This window comes from Salvelinus alpinus, chromosome 23 (assembly GCF_045679555.1).
Source record: "Salvelinus alpinus chromosome 23, SLU_Salpinus.1, whole genome shotgun sequence".
Classification (NCBI taxonomy): domain Eukaryota; kingdom Metazoa; phylum Chordata; class Actinopteri; order Salmoniformes; family Salmonidae; genus Salvelinus; species Salvelinus alpinus.
This window is the reverse complement of record NC_092108.1, coordinates 6,913,974-6,934,657: the sequence shown is the minus strand read 5'-3', so window position 1 is coordinate 6,934,657 and position 20,684 is coordinate 6,913,974. Positions and strand designations below refer to the sequence as shown.

The 20,684-nt window shown below is 43.8% G+C and overlaps 2 protein-coding genes across 6 annotated transcripts in view; one reads left to right on the top strand and one right to left on the bottom strand.

Annotated features, from left to right (window-relative positions):
* Positions 1-2,520: 2,520 nt before the first annotated feature.
* Positions 2,521-7,504, bottom strand: LOC139550123 (crystallin J1A-like). The gene is made up of 10 exons (XM_071360768.1): positions 7,372-7,504; positions 6,968-7,034; positions 6,342-6,518; positions 6,077-6,175; positions 5,697-5,789; positions 5,427-5,583; positions 4,405-4,520; positions 4,135-4,212; positions 3,781-3,920; positions 2,521-2,879 (listed from the first exon to the last, which is right to left on the bottom strand). The coding sequence occupies exons 2-10, from the start codon at positions 7,032-7,034 to the stop codon at positions 2,775-2,777; spliced, it is 1,032 nt and encodes a 343-aa protein (XP_071216869.1). The 5' UTR covers positions 7,372-7,504; the 3' UTR covers positions 2,521-2,774.
* Positions 7,505-15,290: 7,786 nt separating this feature from the next.
* Positions 15,291-20,684, top strand: part of LOC139550121 (guanine nucleotide exchange factor VAV3-like) — a 102,875-nt gene continuing 97,481 nt past the window's right edge. For all 5 annotated transcript variants that reach the window (XM_071360763.1, XM_071360762.1, XM_071360767.1 and 2 more), the window contains exon 1: positions 15,291-15,733. In XM_071360763.1, the coding sequence (XP_071216864.1) occupies positions 15,530-15,733 (204 nt within the window). In that variant the 5' untranslated portion in view covers positions 15,291-15,529. The remainder of the gene's footprint in view (positions 15,734-20,684) is intronic.

Below are 20,684 nucleotides of genomic sequence, written 5' to 3'. Positions count from 1 at the left end.
TTTATGCGTCTGCTCAGCCATGGAAACCCATTTCATGAAGCTCCTGACGAACAGTTCTTGTGCTGACGTTGCTTCCAGAGGCAGTTTGGAACTCGGTAATGGTTGTTGCAATCGAGGACATACAATTTTTATGCGCTTCAGCTCTCTGCGGTCCTATTCTGTGAGCTTGTGTGGCCTACCACTGAGGTTGAGCCGTTGTTGCTCCTAGATATTTCCACGTCACAATAACACCTCTTACAGTCGACCGGTGCAGCTCCAGCAGGGAAGAAATTTGACAAACTGACTCGTTGGAAAGGTGGCATCCTATGACGGTGCCACGTTGAAAGTCACTTAGCTCTTCAGTACAGGCCATTCTACTTCCAATGTTTGTCTATGGAGATTGCATGGCAGTGTGCTCGATTTTATACACCTGTCAGCAACGGGTGTGGCTGAAATAGCTGAATCCACTCATTTGAAAGGGGTGTCCACATACTTTTGTATATATAGTGTATGTTAACACATATTGTTAAGATGTGTTGTGACATATAAAGGACATAATACATAATAAACATTTGAATACTATGCATCCCACTGTAGATACCAGAGGGGTATACTACAGAGCAGAGGATCAATGAGTCAGCCAACTCACTTTGACAAACAACCAGAAATAACTGTTCATTTTCTAGTTCATTAAGAATGCTGAACTTACATATGTGTTTTTGGTTGTGGACCATGCCAATTTCATTTTTTCTTTAAAAACCCCAACCACCTGAGTCTTAAGGCCTGCTTTAAAAGCCCCAACCGTGAGTCTTAAGGCCTGCTTTAAAAGCCCCAACCGTCTGAGTCTTAAGGCCTGCTTTAAAAACCCCAACCACCTGAGTCTTAAGGCCTGCTTTAAAAGCCCCAACCGTCTGAGTCTTAAGGCCTGCTTTAAAAGCCCCAACCGTCTGAGTCTTAAGGCCTGCTTTAAAAGCCCCAACCGTCTGAGTCTTAAGGCCTGCTTTAAAAGCCCCAACCGTCTGAGTCTTAAGGCCTGCTTTAAAAGCCCCAACCGTCTGAGTCTTAAGGCCTGCTTTAAAAACCCCAACCACCTGAGTCTTAAGGCCTGCTTTAAAAGCCCCAACCGTCTGAGTCTTAAGGCCTGCTTTAAAAGCCCCAACCGTCTGAGTCTTAAGGCCTGCTTTAAAAGCCCCAACCGTCTGAGTCTTAAGGCCTGCTTTAAAAGCCCCAACCGTCTGAGTCTTAAGGCCTGCTTTAAAAACCCCAACCACCTGAGTCTTAAGGCCTGCTTTAAAAGCCCCAACCGTCTGAGTCTTAAGGCCTGCTTTAAAAGCCCCAACCGTCTGAGTCTTAAGGCCTGCTTTAAAAGCCCCAACCGTCTGAGTCTTAAGGCCTGCTTTAAAAAACCCAACCACCTGAGTCTTAAGGCCTGCTTTAAAAGCCCCAACCGTCTGAGTCTTAAGGCCTGCTTTAAAAACCCCAACCGTCTGAGTCTTAAGGCCTGCTTTAAAAGCCCCAACCGTCTGAGTCTTAAGGCCTGCTTTAAAAACCCCAACCGTCTGAGTCTTAAGGCCTGCTTTAAAAACCCCAACCGTCTGAGTCTTAAGGCCTGCTTTAAAAGCCCCAACCGTCTGAGTCTTAAGGCCTGCTTTAAAAGCCCCAACCGTCTGAACAGCCCTGAGTTTGTCAGGAAGGGAGTTCCAACGGTGTGGTGCGTGGGAGGAGCCAGGTCCCTGGGGCCATGGAGCAGTTTGTCCTGAGTTGAACATAGCGTGGATGGAGGTTCATAGGGGGAAGAGTAGATCTGACAAGATAGGCTGGTTCAATTCCATTTAGGGATTCGTAGACAAGGAGAATTGTTGAACACTGTTTTAGATGGGCTGTAATTTGACCCCCCCAAAATACTGCATTTCCATAATCGATTTGAAAATGAATGAATGAAAAAAGCTTTTCTGCGTCAGATGTGGTGAGAGAGGGTCTTAGGCGGGAGGGGGAAAAAATCCCATGTTGAATAAAATACATTAAATGACATAACATGCCATACTCTTTTCTGCAGTTCATTGGGTAACTCATATCATTGCAATGGTGTTTTTCTTTTTAATATTTTTTTTATTTAACCTTTATTTAACCTTTGGCTGTGAGTGTGCCACCACGCGTGCTCGCAGGTTCAACTTGTGTGTATGAGTTCAGAGATTGGAATGGACAGTGTCCAGCAAGGGTGGTTCTGGCCAAAAATGTTCTTGTTTAAGAAATGTAGGAATGTTCTGGGAATGTTCTCTAAACATTAGGAAAAAGAACATGGTTTCATCTCAGACAGACTACAGTGTAATCCTGTGGTAAGGAGTCGTGGTCATAGACTGACTAAACAGACTGGGCTTTAGGCCAGTGCATATCTAATGGAGGGAGCATTTTAACCTACATTTCACCTCACGTTAAACCCATTTTTACCAGATCTTTCTTTAGGCATCTGAGTCATCTTCACATTACTCCACGAGCATCTCTCCTAGCCATGGTGGGCTTTACAAACATCAAGTCACAGAGTAAGTGTTTATAAGGATGGCTTTATTATAGAAATGCCTTCATTGAAAAGAACAAGTAGAAACATCTTCATACAACATGCGAGTCAACAGAATCACGAGCATCCAGTTCCAACCCACTAGTTTAGTCTGGGACCTTCATTTAACATTCTGTCAAAGTGCGCCAGTCAGTGAAGATAGAGGGGACGGGTGATAATAAGGTTACATTACATACGTGGTCATCTAGAATGTGAATATAAACGGTCAGAAGTAGTTGGATTACATTTGGTGATAACGTTCAGTCACTTTTTTGCCGTGTTCCAGGAGAGAGTTGTACCGTAGTGTCTTGGTCTTCCATGAGTTAGGGATGCCTTGAAGCCCAATCTGTACGGATAAAAACATTTACTAAAAACGTTAGTAATATTATTTTTTGAGTTCCTCAAAAAAAAACATCTAACCATAATGAAATTTGTATTTAATATGGAGTCCCGAGTTTTTCATGACCATATGTGACTTGAACAGCAACACCCTCTGGGCCCTAGTCTTTCCCAGCCAAGTCATAAACATGGCCAGGAAACTCCTGACCCTAGGACATCAGATTATACAGAAGAGATCCATTACAGGTATGTCCCCGAGTTGACCAGGTACAGCCCTGTTTAATAGTGTCCATAGTTACCTGACCAGGTACAGCCCTGTTTAATAGTGTCCATAGTTACCTGACCAGGTAAAGCCCTGTTTATTAGTGTCCATAGTTACCTGACCAGGTAAAGCCCTGTTTGATAGTGTCCATAGTTACCTGACCAGCTAAAGCCCTGTTTAATAGTGTCCATAGTTACCTGACCAGGTAAAGCCCTGTTTGATAGTGTCCATAGTTACCTGACCAGCTAAAGCCCTGTTTAATAGTGTCCATAGTTACCTGACCAGGTAAAGCCCTGTTTATTAGTGTCCATAGTTACCTGACCAGCTAAAGCCCTGTTTATTAGTGTCCATTGTTACCTGACCAGGTAAAGCACTGTTTGACAGTGTCCATAGTTACCCGAGTCATTTCAGTAAGTCACCAGAACATCCAGAAGAGATCCACAGTTAGTTAGGTCCTAGTTATATAGTGTTCCATACCAGAGCCCTGATACATGTTTACATTGTAGTCATTTAGCAGATGCTCTTGCCCAGAGCAACTTACATTCATCTTAAAAGGGTAACTAAGCATTTTCTTCGATAAGTAACTATTAGCAAAGTCAGTGGTAAATAAGAAAAGACTAGTGTAAGTGTTAAGTGTCCATAGTACCTGAGCCCCTAGACAGGCACCGATGAATGAGCTCCTGCTGCAAGTGCATCCTCCGCAGACCATGGTGTCCCTGATAGCTTGATCAAACTCCTTAGCCGTCAGGACCCCATGCAGCGCCGCTTGGAACGAACCAGGCAAACCTAAGAGATTGAGACCATACAGTAGAATAGAAAATATCAGCCACAATACCCAACCCGATCACTTAAACCACTTAAACACAACTGACAGACTGAGACCAAGACAAGGTTAGACAACCATAGTTGAATTCTGTTTATATTTCATATTCCCACAAAAAAAGTAACATCAAACAGGTTCAATTAAAAAGTGAATGAGTGTTAAACGACATAGCTTTACCACAGCTGTTGGGAAAGACACTGGGGATCAGATCCTGGTGAGCCTTGGACAGATTCTCCCTCACCTGGTAAATGTGGCCTGAAACATAGTAGAATTGATTAGAAATGTGTTAGATTACATATTTATTCTAATAGAATTACTTGTTTTCTTGGTAACTATTCATACAGGGATGCATGAATAGTTAGTAGTGGACGACTGCACACTTTAAGAGAAAGGACAGATTATTGGGACACAGGCCAGGGTGGGCCTCCCAGTCAGTGAGTCACATACCAACCACAGCTTTGTCCAGGTCCTGTGGCTGTTTCCTGTTCGGGTCAGTGAGCTGATCAAGCACAGAATCCAGGACCTTCTCATCAGGACCATTCAGGATGAAATGCTCTAGGATCCTGGAACAGAAAGAAGGAAAAAGCCATTTGAGTTTTAAATGAATAACCAGAGTTATTGGGTCTGTAATGTTGTTTTGCTCTGTGTATAACCAGAGTTATTGGGTCTGTAATGTTGTGTTTTGCTCTGTGTATAACCAGAGTTATTGGGTCTGTAATGTTGTGTTTTGCTCTGTGTATAACCAGAGTTATTGGGTCTGTAATGTTGTGTTTTGCTCTGTGTATAACCAGAGTTATTGGGTCTGTAATGTTGTGTTTTGCTCTGTGTATAACCAGAGTTATTGGGTCTGTAATGTTGTGTTTTGCTCTGTGTATAACCAGAGTTATTAGGTCTGTAATGTTGTGTTTTGCTCTGTGTATAACCAGAGTTATTGGGTCTGTAATGTTGTGTTTTGCTCTGTGTATAACCAGAGTTATTGGGTCTGTAATGTTGTGTTTTGCTCTGTGTATAACCAGAGTTATTGGGTCTGTAATGTTGTGTTTTGCTCTGTGTATAACCAGAGTTATTGGGTCTGTAATGTTGTGTTTTGCTCTGTGTATAACCAGAGTTATTGGGTCTGTAATGTTGTATTTTGCTCTGTGTATAACCAGAGTTATTGGGTCTGTAATGTTGTGTTTTGCAATGTCAAAACGTCAGTCATCTGTTCGCATCCTGTACAATGGATTAAAGTGAGCTAAAATAAAATGTATTTGCCTTTGTGTGGAGTGCTCCACCTCCTTTCTACCTAGTCCGTTTGGAAGTTTTTCTTGGTAAGTCCTTCACATGATTTCTGTCATTGTTGAGCACCCCTCCTTTCCTTTATTTACTGAAGCGCGACAGCCCACCTGAACTCAGAGCACTTGTGATCACCATGTCATGATACCTGTACATATACAGTACAGTATGTTTCCTTTATACAGGAAACTGACCTTGCTGCTGCCAGTGTCTCAGCCACACACGCGTCATTGTTCTGTGTGACTCGGACAGCCTCCTCTACCTTCTCCAGCACGTCAGGCTTCCCAGCATACAACGCCACGATCGGAGCCAGCTTTGCTATGCCATCCGGCTGAAAGTCCATCTCACATCCTAGAATAAGACCCGAGAGACGTTAGGCAAAATTAGAGCTGATAAGGCTTTATTTTACATATATCACTTATGTATAGTATACACATAATGTTGTTGTTGTTGTTATTGTTTACCTGTTTCTTCCTTGCCGGCGTCCATGTTTTTCATGAAGCTCTTTATACTTCCATGTCGCCATGGTCCCTCAATGGGCAGCTGGGGTTTGGGTTCTTACACGACACACAATACAACACATTCATCTTTTTTGACAATCATTAACATGCATGGTTGGAGGCCAGTTTCCCCTGACAGAGGAAGGGGTGAGGTTAGGGTAAAGTAAGAGTTAAGACTAGGGATCTGCTGGTCGGATATCCACAGCCTAAAAAAATAAAATAATAATACATGCTCACAGTCCTGTCATGTTTGTTTTATTTTAGATGCAACTATATTTATCCACTACGTCATCCTGAATGGAGTGTATTCATTCCTTTCAGCCTTCATCATCAGGTTTCCTTACCACTCTTATCCCTGTACGGGTCATTGACAGGGGTGTCATACTCTGACCTGGGCCCAAAAAAGTTATATGTCCTCTTTCTCAGATCATTGACGTTCAGACCTGAACAAAATGGGAGAAGGGAAGAAAAAAAATGACGAGGTCTGAATCTACGAAGATGCTGTGTAGCTAAAGGAATAGTTTTGAGGTTATCTTAAGATAACAGTTAGTTCAAAAGTTGTGCCACACTATAATAATAGAACAGACTACACTAGAACAGTTTGACTACCTCCACATTCAGACAGTGATTCCAGCAACACGAAGGCCTGGTCCCCGTAGCAGCTCTGGTTCCCCGTGTCACGGCGGTAGAAAGGGTTGGCTGACTTGGGCCTGAACTCAGGTGTAGGGGCCTCATTCAGGAAGCCATCCAGTTTATCCAGGTCGTACACCCAGTGCAGGGGCTGGGCTGGGATGGGATTGACAGTCAGAGTGACGTCATGTCATGAGGGGAAGCTGATGGCCAAAGTAAATGTCTGTTTATTATGTGTATATTTTATTATCCTTAAATTGCTGGGCTAGAAGGGATGGTGCAGGGTTTTCAACGTTATGTCACAGAGTTAAAACACGCTGATGCTGAATACAATGACGCCATTTTATGCTCTAAATCATACATTAGGGCTAGGCTACTTGTGAGCACTTATCTATGTTTGCCTCTGGGAAGAGACCATGTGATGGGAGATCTATAAACCAAATTCCAACAACATTATAGAAAATCTGTAAAAAATTAAATAAAACTGCACCCTATTTACAGGCTGAAACTATAGCACCTAGAATTGGTCAAGAAAAACTCCCTATTTATACAAAAAGTCAAAACAATTTTACAGTAATGCCAACGATCTGTATTATAGTTATTACCTGCTGCGTCGGCTACAGCTGATCCAATGATGGCTCCTAGAGCTCTGTCAGCCAGAGACATGGCCATCTGGGGGAAAAAAACACACGTCAACCTAGGATCAATCCAATCTGGCATTATTCATGTCTATTCGATATATGACGTTGGAATCTATGCCTGTAGGACATTTACTTTAAATGTACTATAACACTGTGACTAGAATAGTGACAGTGCTATAATAGCCTATCTACCAATAGGCTAAAGACGATTCAATGGGGCAGAAATAGATACAAGCAACAGTCTACAGACGATTCAATGGGGCAGAAATAGATACAGGCTACAGTCGTTGGATACATTTTGGTTTGCTGAAGACAAGCTACAACACTGATTCTCATAGAATATATATATATATTTTTAAATGTCTTACCGTGGAAAACCTCGTCAGATTGTTCTAGATACAGGGCCTATTTACACCATGCAGCTGTCTGACGTTATTTAATAATAACTTCAGCCGTTCTGTCATTGGACAGACTCGATGAGATTCCACATTTGCGTAAAAGCCGCTCCTCCTTACGCCATGCGTCTCCAGACTTCACATTAAGTGTGCGCATGGCGCATACACTTCCATTGATCTATACAAAATATTGATAGGCCAAATTATAACATCATCATGTGTCTGACTATCTAGATGATTTGTAGATTCATACATTTACGCAGCAAAACGAAGACCCGGTGAAGCGAAAAGGTAACCCGAATAACACCGCCATTGCTCCAGATTCCAGAGTACATTATTCAGTGATTGGTCCTGCTGTGTGAGCTAAACGCTTTCATTGGTCAGCTGTGTGTTGAGGCGGGACACGAGATATTATAGGAGGCGGGCGAGACATAGGGTGTAGCCCCCCCAAAATATATATATAAATATATAAATATATATATATATACAACGTTTATTTTTTTATACCTAGGCTGTTGCCAGAAAAGAAAAAATATATCATTTTCAAATACATTACATTGCAAATTGAAAACCAAGACACACACACACACACACATACACACACACACAAGTGAAAGTAAAGAACTCCATTCAGACAGCTTTTATTTTATTATTTCTCTCTCTGAGTCATTTGTTGCTCTTGCAAATTATTTTATGACTCAAAACTCCTGTTTGTGCATGTTTGTGTATGTGTACAGTAAACTGAGCTTTCAAAACATTATGAACACTTGATCTTTCAATTACATAGATAGACTGACCAGGTTAATACAGATGAAAGCTATGACCCCTTATTGATGTCACTTGTTATGATTCCCCAATCCAGTCTGTTCCTATTAATTTAATAACAATATTCTGGAAATCACATGAAGCTTATTGTTTCTACAGAAAAGTATTTGCAACCCCCAGACACACGTGTTCTGGTGTTAAGGATGAACAAAAATTCAGGAAAAAGGACCAGACTTGAATGCAACACTTAACTAGGTGCCTTGAACGCAGCTCCCTAGCAACTCAACAAGCACCAGCTGCTAACCATTGCCAATCAGCCTCCACTAATGTTTGCAACACATAACTAGTTGCCTTGAACGTAGCTCCCAAGCAACTCGACAAGCTACAGCTGCTACCAACTGCTAATCAGCCTCAACACTTGTTCTCACTCTCATTAATGAATCACCACTACCACCCTACTTAAACCTGACCAAACAGTTATTCCTTTTCTCTGTTTTGTGTCGCATGCTGCGTGACAAGCCTTGAGTTAGCAAAAGGTCTCCTCAAAGTTGACTCTTTATGAGTCCTGTAACACCACCGTTCCAGGCCTCACAAAGAACCGGAATGTGGTGGTCGGCCTCCAGGCCAATCTCACCAGCCTCTCCACATGCGGGGATGGCTCGGGCCCACAACCTGTAAACATCCTGGACGCCATGCCTCTGCCCCTGCCCAAGGGCCTTCCATCTCTCTCTGTTCCCGTTAACTTCTCTACCTTATTGTCAGCTTTTCCTACTCTCCAACCCTCCCTCCCTGCCCTTGTCTCCTCCTCTGCCAGCAGTGCCCTGTCCACCTTGTACGCCTGCTCTGGCCCCTCGGCTTCCTTCCCTCTTGCTCCTACTTCTCTCTCCTGCCTCGCTGGCCCTGTGACCGCTGCCTTGGCAGTGGCTTACCCACTTTCTCTGCTAGTGACCGCCTCTCTCTCAGCATATTGCTTCCTTTAACCCCTACCTCTCACGCTCTGTCGCCACCGGCGTTGCAACTCATCTGGTTGCCCGCTCTGGCCTCCCATCTACCAAACGACCTCTCACAGCTCCACCTACTCAGCCAGTTACGGAACCACAGCCATCCAAGCTACGACCCTGTCCCAGTTCAGTGAACCGGCTGCCTTCACTGCCGGCCGCAGCCCAGCCCTCCTCCGGCCCACCGCTCCCTCTCTACAACCACCCCGGCTCATCCTCCACCCAATGCCCTGATCTTCAAGCCGTCTCCACTCTTCACCCTGAACCCTCCTTTGTCTGATATTTGCTTGACGGACTGAATGTAGTTTTTTCTCATCTCTACTCCGTGCTCTTCCGCTTCAACATGTGTTTTGCCCTTGACAAGTCAGAAGTCGTCACCACCCTCCTGGCCAAGGAGGTGGAACAGGGGTTTATGAATGGCCCCTTCCCCTCCCTGCCATTCCCCACCTCAAAATTGCCAGCCAGAAGTATTCTGGCAAGAAGGTTATCGATCTCCCCCCCCCCCTCCCCCCCAAATCTTGAGTCTCCAGTGTCAACAGCCTCATCCCCAGACCTGACTTCTCCTTACAGTATGCCACGATCAACCATGCCATCACTCACATTAAACTTGCTGGCCGTGGCTAACATCATCTCCGCTTTAATGGTGCTGCCCCTCCATCCTGACACCTGGCATCTCTTCGGAGTCTGCTGGGTGGAGTGGTACTACTTCTGTCCGCCTGACTATTGGATGCAATCGCACTCCTCGAATATTCAGTACCGTAGCCTTTGGCTCTTGCTGAATGTCAACAGGCTTCCTGTATGTTCTCCACCTCCTCGCCAATTTCCTCACTATTGGCGACCCTTCATTCTCTCCAGCCCTGGGCCTCTTCACCATAATTTCCACCTTCAGCCGCATTGGCATACCACTCTCTGAGGAGAAGACAGAAGGCCCCTCCACTCGCCTCAAATTCTTCGGCATCATACTGGACACTGGCTCCTTTCAGGCCTCCCTGCATCTCGCCCAACTTCAGCGCATTTCCCTTCTGTCCAATTACCTGGAATCTCCCCACTGCACTAAACGTCAGTTGCTTTCACTGCTGGTCCACCTGAATTAGGCTATCAGGATCATCCCTCAAGACCGCTCCTTCTTGTCCCACCTCTCCCTGGCTGCCTCTGTGCCTACCCTGCTTCACACCGTGGTCTTCAACCTCCTCTCGGAGCTCAGGCTTTCGGCACCTTCTCTTCAGTCATTAGAACGGAATCACCTTTTCTATGATGAATGTGTCTCTTCTCCTGAAGACTTACAACTGTTCACGGACGCTGCCCCTTTCATCCGGTATTGGGGGTTTCTACAGCGGTTGTTGGTTTGGCCTCCCTCTCCTGTTGCTCCCGTCCTCCGCCCTGTTCGAGTTGTAGTCAATCGCCGTAGCCGCTTCTCTCCGGGGGGCACGAATGGTCCAGAAGGTTCATTCTCATTCATTCCCGACAAACTTTCTATGGTACACATCCTTAACAAGGGCCGTTCTAACTCCTCTATCATGAGTTGTCCTAAGACGTCAAACCTGGCTATCATCCCTTCTCAGAGCTGCCCATGTACCTGATCAACGTAACTCAATCGTTGATTCTGTATTATCTCCAATTTCAGAGATTCAGGCGCTTGGCCCCGTATGCAGAAACCCTACCAACCTTATTCCATGTTGACCTTCCTGTGAACCATCCACTCCTTTGCCTCATTTATGAATCACACCACTCTATCCTATCAGCAGTTGAACCAAGTACCCTGCCCTCTTACTGGACAGCCTGGCGATGCATCTAGCGTTTCCATACCATCTATCACATCTATTTCCCGCCAATGACTTGGTCACCGTGTCTGCCTTCGTCACCTATGCCAGCTCATCCATCTCCATGTGCTCATCCTCCTCCCCGGGATAAACTTCTTTCTAAAGTTGCTTACTGGGTCTCCATGCTCCTCCTCCTCACCCACAGGTCTCCCTTCTCCTCAAGGGCATCCAATGAACCAAAGTCCAACCAAAGTTGGCCCTTCTATGTTGAACATAATAAACGGCTCCCTATCCACCGGATATGTACCAAACTCACTAAAAGTGGCAGTAATAAAGCCAAACCTTGACCCAGCAAATATAAAAAACTAATCGGCCTATATCAAATCTTCCATTCCTCTCAAATGTTTGAAAAAGCTGTTGCGCAGAAACTCACTGACTTCCTGAAAACAAAACGATGTATATAAAATGCTTGTCTGGTTTAAGACCCCATCATAGTACTGAGACTGCACTCGTGAAGGTGGTAAATAACCTTTTAATGGCGTCAGACCAAGGCTCTGCATCTGTCCTCGTGCTCCTAGACCTTAGTGCTACTTTTGATACCTTCGATCACCACATTCTTTTGAAAAGATTGGAAACCCAAATTGGTCTACAAGGACAAGTTCTGTCCTGGTTTCGATCTTATCTGTCGGAAAGATATCAGTTTGTCTCTGGATGGTTTGTCCTCTAACAAATCAACTGTAAATTTCGGTGTTCCTCAAGGTTCCGTTTTAGGACCACTTGTTTTCACTATATATTTTACCTCTTGGTGATGTCATTCGGAAACACAATGTTAACTTTCACTGCTATGCGAATGATACACAGCTGTACATTTCGATGAAACATGGTGAAGCTCCAAAATTTACCGACCTGGAAGCCTGTGTTTCAGACATAAGGAAGTGGATGGCGGCAAATTTTTTATTTTTAAACTCAGACAAAACAGATGCTAGTTTTAGGTCCCAAGAAACAAAGATCTTCTGTTGGATCTGACAATTAATCTTGATGGTTGTACAGTCGTCTCAAATAAAACTGTGAAGGACCTCTGCGTTACTCTGGACCCTGATCTCTCTTTTGACGACCGTATCAAGACTGTTTCAAGGACAGCTTTTTTCCATCTACGTAACATTGCAAAAATCTGAAACTTTCTGTCCAAAAATTATGCAGAAGAATGTGTCCATGCTTTTGTCACTTCTAGATTAGACTACTGCAATGCTCTACTTTCCGGCTAACCTGACAAAGCATCTGCACCGCCTCCATGGCATCCTGGACCAGACCATACAACTCCTCGGCCGCCGGTCCTCTCAAGCTTATCATTCCTACATCCAATCTGACATCAACATCCAGACAGCCAACAACATGCTCATCTTTCAAACTGCATTAACTCAGGCACAGTCTTCCGGCCTCTGCCTCATTTCATGGACACCAATCCGCCTCACGTACCGTATCCTACCCAATCAGCCAATTAAAAGGATTGTCTCCCCAGCTGAGCCAATCGGTTCTGAAGGTTTTCCTTTTTCTTTTCTTGCCACCGTCGCTTCTGCTCATTCTGGGTTCTAAGGTTGGTTTGCTCCGTGGGCATCTAGTCCATATGAATGTACTACCTCAACTATATTGTCAACCATTCAGCATCTGCAGTCCAGAACAGCTTACCTCCACTCCAGGTTCTGACTAACTTGACGCTATCTTTTAGGGGGATCGCATTCACCACAGCAGCCTTACTACCACGGCCTGGCGGTGATGTCTACCTGAGACTCCAAGTCCAACCCTACAGGGTCAACCCCTCTGGATCTGTAGTGAGGTGCGTACTGGTGGCAGAGAAGTCAGGCGCAGGAGAGCGAAAACGGATTTACAACGGTGTCGTTTAATATCCATAAACCATAAATATCCATAAAATACAATAAATGGGTCGACAAGACAAAACCAATGGAAAATGAAAAGTGGATCAATGATGGCTAGAAGGTCGGTGACTTCGACCGCCGAACGCCGCCCGAACAAGGAGAGGGACCGACTTCGGCGGAAGTCGTGACAGGATCTTTCATCTCCAGCCGTTGGCTTCATCCGGTCCATTCTCCTTTCCCCACTGAATCCTCATTCACACCTCCATTCTCATTTCCCCACTGAATCCTCATTCACACCTCCATTCTCCTTTCCCCACTGAATCCTCATTCACACCTCCATTCTCATTTCCCCACTGAATCCTCATTCACACCTCCATTCTCATTTCCCCACTGAATCCTCATTCACACCTCCATTCTCCTTTCCCCACTGAATCCTCATTCACACGTCCATTCTCATTTCCCCACTGAATCCTCATTCACACCTCCATTCTCATTTCCCCACTGAATCCTCATTCACACCTCCATTCTCCTTTCCCCACTGAATCCTCATTCACACCTCCATTCTCCTTTCCCCACTGAATCCTCATTCACACCTCCATTCTCATTTCCCCACTGAATCCTCATTCACACGTCCATTCTCATTTCCCCACTGAATCCTCATTCACACCTCCATTCTCATTTCCCCACTGAATCCTCATTCACACGTCCATTCTCATTTCCCCACTGAATCCTCATTCACACGTCCATTCTCATTTCCCCACTGAATCCTCATTCACACGTCCATTCTCCTTTCCCCACTGAATCCTCATTCACACGTCCATTCTCATTTCCCCACTGAATCCTCATTCACACCTCCATTCTCATTTCCCCACTGAATCCTCATTCACACCTCCATTCTCATTTCCTCAATAAATATTCTAAAAGTGTTTGCTGTCTGGTCCTTAAACTCGAATGTTGTGGATTCACAAAAATTCAGGAGAACAAACCAGACTTGAATGCAACACTTGTCACGCCCTGACCTTAGTTATCTATGTTTTTCTTTATTATTTTGGTTAGGTCAGGGTGTGACTAGGGTGGGTATGCTAGTTTTGTATTGTCTAGGGGTTTTAGTGGTCTAGGTATTTGTAAGTCTATGGTGGCCTGATTGTAGTTCCCAATCAGAGGCAGCTGTTTATCGTTGTCTCTGATTGGGGACCATACTTATGTAGCCATTTTCCCTTGGGTATTTGTGGGTTCTTGTCTATGTGTAGTTTCCTGTCAGCACTCATTTGTATAGCTTCACGGTTCCTTTTGTTATTTTTGTTCAGTGTTCATTCTTATAATCAAGAAGAATGTATGCATACCACGCTGCGCCTTGGTGTCCTCCGTTTGACTGCCGTGACAACACTTAACTAGTTGCCTTGAACGCAACTCAACAAGCACCAGCTGCTAACTATCTCCAATCAGCCTCTACTACTGTTTGCAACACTTAACTAGTTACATTGAATGTAACTCCTCAAACAAGCTCCAGCTGCTACTAACTGCTAATCAGCCTCAACACCTGTTCTCACTCTCATTAATCACCACCACCTCCCTACTTAACCCTGACCAAACAGTCATTCCTTCTCTCTGTTTTGCATCACATCCCTCCTCCCCTGTTTTTATCTTTTTTTTTCTTCTTCTTTAGTTAATTTAGGCTGCTGTGGTGAAGGAAATCCCCCACAGAAGATTATTGATAAAACCTAACTACCAAGGCCTGATGGGGATGTCTTTCTGAGACTCCAAGCCAAAACCTAGAGAGTCAACTTCTCCCCCGGATCCTTCATCTGCAGCCCTTGGCTTCATCCGGCCCGTTCTCCCACTGAATCCTCATTCGCTCACCCATTCCATCTCCTCAATAAATATTCTAAACCCATTTCATGTCTGGTCCTTAAATTTGAGAAATTTTCTTTATAGCAGGCCTATTCCAGTATTGTCTCAGACTGTAGTTTTGTGAAGCCCAAAATGAATTTCTGGTTCCTTTCACCAAATCCCGTACTTTAAAGTGAACAGTCATTTACAGTGTAATCCAGAAGGAATGTCTGCTTTAAAACAAGGTTGTGCCTTCTTTCACAATGTTTCACAGCTTTTGTTTTATTTTATAGAAATGGAGTGTTTCTAGAAATACAGTTGGCACAATCTATCTGCCTTGATGATATTGTACAGTGAATGGCATCCCTCTAATGGATCCAATAACTTTCACATTGATTGTCATAGTAATTCGGGGATTATGTATCATATAGTGTATTATGGTGTGATAATCCATTCAATTCCATTCGCTAAGTGCATTTCAGTGAACTTCCCACAATAACATTTGGCCATTTGTGGCCATTTTTATGAATGAATGACATGTCCAAATATGTCACTTCTTTAGAGAAGAAGCATTTAGCATTTGTCATACGAATTCAACAAAAAAAAAAAAATGTAGACGGAAGAGGAAGTGAAATAGAGCTTGACGTTTCGGAGCTCGAATTCATGTGCAAAAGTATCACGCTCCATAAACACACTGCAACCAATTCAGTAACGCGCACCTTGCGATTCTGCTGGAGTGGAGCAGAAAGTAGCGTCACTTTCTTCATCGTCACAAGGAACAGAACCAGAGTGACAGCTTTCTGACGTCTAGTTCTTCGTTTACAATGTCGTTTCAAACACTTATAGAATAGACATAACTATTTTTAGTTATTCTTCTACTTTGATTCGATTCTCGAACGCGGAGATGCAGTACTGGAGGCAGTGCGCATTGTGGCTGATAAACTGCAAGGTGCTTCCTCCGACCCATCGGGTAACCGGGGACAGTGCCCAGGTATTTGACTTGGCTCAGACGCTCCGGGACGGGGTGCTGCTCTGTCAGCTGCTCAACAATTTGAAACCACACACCATCAACCTGAAGGAGATTAACCTTAGACCACAGATGTCTCAGGTAAAGACAAATGCTATTTTGCTTGGTGTGTAGCCTAGTAGGCTAGCTACAGGAAAAACTCTTAAAAGTGTGATAAATTCGGACTGGCCACCCCTCATAGCCTGGTTCCTCTCTAGGTTTCTTCCTAGGTTTTGGCCTTTCTAGGGAGTTTTTCCTAGCCACCGTGCTTCTACACCTGCATTGCTTGCTGTTTGGGGTTTTAGGCTGGGTGTCTGTACAGCACTTCGAGATATTAGCTGATGTACGAAGGGCTATATAAAATAAACTTGATTTGATTTGATTTAAATTCAATGGCTACCAACCCATTTTATATTTATTCAAGGGTTATTTGGTGCGCGCAACATTTTTTTTTTGTAAATGATGAAACACATTCATTTAATTCCTGATTTATTTGAAATTGATAGTCCTGATGTCATACACACATTTCAAATAATTGTCATTAGTTAAACTATTTTATGCGATTTCGGTTTGGCTAGTTTATTCATCATCACAGATCAATACCAACTGCCGCTATAATTACATTAAACATATAGGCCTATTTCATCCCCGACTTGTGAAACTGGTACCTGAGTCAGTGAGAGGTAAACCATCTCATGGATTTTTGTTTCTTCTTGGCCCTGTGTCAAATAATATTATTATTATTAAGGCCAAGTTGACACAAAGCCACGTAGGTTTGCTAATTGCTATTCTAAAATCCTCAGCGCTCTTCTTAGTAATGACAGTCAGTATACTCAACTTTCTTATGGACATGTTTGTTACATAATTATGTTACATAATTAAGTGGTCTATATTACCCAGCTACTACTAATACTTCAAATACCACATGTATTTCCTAGCTGTTAATGAATGATGTTGACGCTAATTGGCCCACAGTCTATAAACCTTGTTGGTTTTCATCCTCCGGTTCCTCTTAACTACTTCGAGTTATCATGTTGAGGAAGTTTGTAAAAGCTTCAGCCCCATGGGGACACAGGAATGCTGCCCAGATGTGCATCCCAAATGGCACCCTTTTACCATAGGGGCTCTGGTCAAAAGTAGTGCACTACATAGGACATAGGGTAGACCGCTGCTCTCTACCCAGAATTCTCCATCCTCCCCACCACAACACTCATTCCAAGGGGACAGATAACATCCCAGCTTTGATCCACCCTTTAGTTACACCCACACCCACACACACACACACACACACACAGATGTGTGTCGGCTGCATGATTCAGACTACATCTGTCAGTAGCCTTTTACTAGTTGTAGACTTTATTGAAATGACCACTAGGCCTTGTAGTTTTTGCGAGATTCTCTTCAAATCAAAATGGCAGATTTACAGTGAGCGTACAGAACATCAAAGACATCTGCTCTTTCCATGATATAGACTGACCAGGTGAATCTAGGTGAAAGATATGATCCCTTATTGATGTCACTTGTTAAATCCACTTCAATCAGTGTAGATGAAGGGGAGGAGACGGGTTAAAGAAGGATTTCTAAGCCTCGAGATAATTGAGACATGGATTGTGTATGTGTGCAATTCAGAGGGTGACTGGGCAAGACAAAAGATTGAAGTGCCTTTGAACAGCGTATGGTAGTAGGTGCCAGGCGCACCGGTTTGAATGTGTCAAGAACTGCAACACTGCTGAATTTTTCACACGTAACAGTTTCCTGTGTGTATCAAGAATGGTCCACCACCCAAAGGACATCCAGCCAACTTGACACAACTGTGAGAATCATTGGAGTCAACATGGGCCAGCATCTTCGTGGAACGTTTTCAACACCTTGTAAAGTCCATGCCCCGACAAATTGAGTCTGTTCTGAGGGCAAAAGGGCGACGCAACTCAATATTAGGAAGGTGTTCTTAATGTTTTGGTGTACTCCGTGTAGAACTTCTTGAACAACTTTATTGTTGCCGAAACATTGAACGCAGACAACATGTTATATGGGGTGCCATTGCCATGTGCTAAAACCATATTATAACCTTCTGTGTGTATATTTAGCTATTTAAAGGTGTATATTTAGCTGTGACTCTGGCCCTGCCTGTGGCCTTGGTCATAGAGAAAGCTGTTTTAAAGGTGTATGTTTAGCTGTGACTCTGGCCCTGCCTGTGGCCTTGGTCATAGAGAAAGCTGTTTTAAAGGTGTATGTTTAGCTGTGACTCTGGCCCTGCCTGTGGCCTTGGTCATAGAGAAAGCTGTTTTAAAGGTGTATGTTTAGCTGTGACTCTGGCCCTGCCTGTGGCCTTGGTCATAGAGAAAGCTGTTTTAAAGGTGTATGTTTAGCTGTGACTCTGGCCCTGCCTGTGGCCTTGGTCATGGAGAAAGCCATTTTAAAGGTGTATGTTTAGCTGTGACTCTGGCCCTGCCTGTGGCCTTGGTCATAGAGAAAGCTGTTTTAAAGGTGTATGTTTAGCTGTGACTCTGGCCCTGCCTGTGGCCTTGGTCATAGAGAAAGCTGTTTTAAAGGTGTATATTTAGCTGTGACTCTGGCCCTGCCTGTGGCCTTGGTCATAGAGAAAGCTGTTTTAAAGGTGTATGTTTAGCTGTGACTCTGGCCCTGCCTGTGGCCTTGGTCATAGAGAAAGCTGTTTTAAAGGTGTATGTTTAGCTCAAGAGTGTCACTGCATTGAGCACACCGACAATTTCTGCAGAAACACCCACAGTCGAACACCCACTATAGATTAGCATGTGTTTTAATCTTTCCGTACTGTAATATGTCACAACGTCGTTGTCAGCGTTACATCTTTCCCCCGAATGGACAATCAATTCATTTATTATCAGTTATGTCTTTATCTCACAACATGCTGTTTCATTAATCTGTGTGGATTTTGTATTGTAAGCTTTTCCTCATTGTGTTTATCCATTCTGCACTATAGAATAGAACAGAGCTCCAGTCTAGGCAAATCTTACTGGACAATGCAGAAAGCTGTAGCCCTACAGCAGTAGGTCATCTGATGCAGTAGGTCATCTGTGTAGTACTCCAGATAGGAAATGGCTTTGTCATTGTGCGCTACCACTGTTCTAGCCATACGTTGTGGGTGGTTAATACAAGCAGACGTCTATCATAATGGATTGAAGGGAGGGAGGGATGGAGAGAGATAGAGGTGGAGGGAGGGAGTGATGGAGAGAGGGAGGAATGGGGAGAGAGAGATGGATAAGCGGGCAGTGTACTGTGATTAAGTAGCTATAGCCTACTGAACTGCTATTTTTAGCCAAGTACTGCATCTAGGGGTAGGTAGTGTAAAATCTGCATTTTGTGGAGCAGGCATTGTACCAATTTGATATATTTCACATTTAAATGTGGAATACTCACAGTAGTTGATACATGTCTTTGATCTCTGACAGAGCTGACGCAACTAGACTAGTTTAGAAAGAAAGATTCTTCAACCAAAAACAGTGTATTCATAATGAGAGCGAGAGAATCAGAGATCGAGAAAAAGAAATGAATGACTTGAAAGAGAAGAAGAAAGAAGAGAGAGAGAAAGAAGAGAGAGAGAGAGAAAGAAAGAAGAGAGGGATAAAGGAGAGAAGGAGAAAGAAGAGAGGGAGAAAGAAGAGAGGGAGAAAGAAGAGAGGGAGAGAAAGAAGAGAGGGAGAGAAAGAAGAGAGGGAGAGAAAGAAGAGAGGGAGAGAAAGAAGAGGGAGAGAAAGAAGAGGGAGAGAAAGAAGAGAGGGAGAGAAAGAAGAGGGGAGAGAAAGAGAGAAAGAAGAGAGAGGGAGAAAGAAGAGGGAGAAAGAAGAGGGAGAAAGAAGAGGGAGAAAGAAGAGGGAGAAAGAAGAGAGAGAGAAAGTGGGTTACTTTGCGCTGTGACGTTCAGATTGATCCTGTGGAGTAAAACCAAGACCTTCAGGCAGACACACTTTAAAACAGTACAATATAATAAAAATATAGAGTATCTACAGTACCTAAATTGATTAGGCCTACATATCGACCCCCCCCCCCCCCCCCTGAAGTGTTCAAAGACTTGTGAACATTTTAGGCGTGAAATACTGTTCCCTTTTAATCACATCCAACTGTAGTCACTCCGATACAGTGTTGTTACATGGCAGAGCCTTGGCGTATTCTACATCTGAGGATGTGTTGCTAGTCTCCTCCTCAGTCTCCTTATCATAACAGTTGATCACAGAGATGCCTGTGATTTATCCTGTAACCCCAGGGGCCTTCTCTCTCTCTCTCTCTAGCTCTCTCTAGCTCTCTCTCTCTCTCTCTCTAGCTCTCTCTGTCTCTCTCTTTCTCTCTCTAGCTCTCTCTCTCTCTCTCTCTAGCTCTCTCTGTCTCTCTCTCTCTCTCTCTCTCTCTCTCTCTCTAGCTCACTGTTTGTGGAGGAAGTGGAAGAGTGCTGACCAACAGTCCAAGTCACAGCCATTTAACTCACAAAGGGCTTTACTAACTAAATGTCTAGTTGTACTGTGTTACCAGCTCTGAGCAGCTCTGGGCATGTTGAGAATGAATGTTGTGTAGTATTCCTGTTCCAACTTCCTGCCACACTGTAATAAGACTGGATTTCCTGACCCCCGACTGAGCGTGATAATTGGTCAAAATGCTCAAAGCCCAACCAAATAACCCCCTGTAGCCCCACATTTCTTATCCGGTCAATCACATTGCCCTGATTGAATACATGTATATATTAAATCCCATTACAGTACATCTTTTTTTTTTTTTTTTTACACATAAAATAAATAAATAAAGGGGAAACTGAAAGTTAAAAAGTCAATAAATGCCATAAAATCTGAGTGTTGATGTTGTCCTGGACTGGCCCTCAGACTAGTGTCCCACCAGTGTGATGTTGTCCTGGACTGGCCCTCAGACTAGTGTCCCACAAGTGCGATGTGTCCTGATTTATCCTAATGGAATAGATTTGATGGAAAACTGCACTTTGCTTAAGGTTTAACCTCCTCCTCATCCAGCAATCAAAGATTGATGATTCATGTCATCATCTCTCAGTTATTAATGTTCAAGAAAGAGT

Bases quoted from the DNA above. Each gene is read 5' to 3' on its own strand.
- LOC139550123 (XM_071360768.1), bottom strand. From the start codon at position 7,034: ATGGCCATGTCTCTGGCTGACAGAGCTCTAGGAGCCATCATTGGATCA. The intron at 4,521-5,426 runs GTCAGTTTCCTG...TTTCTGTTCCAG, and splicing joins GAGACACTGGCAGCAGCAAG to GATCCTAGAGCATTTCATCC. The intron at 2,880-3,780 runs GTACTATGGACA...TTATCCGTACAG, and splicing joins GTGCCTGTCTAGGGGCTCAG to ATTGGGCTTCAAGGCATCCC.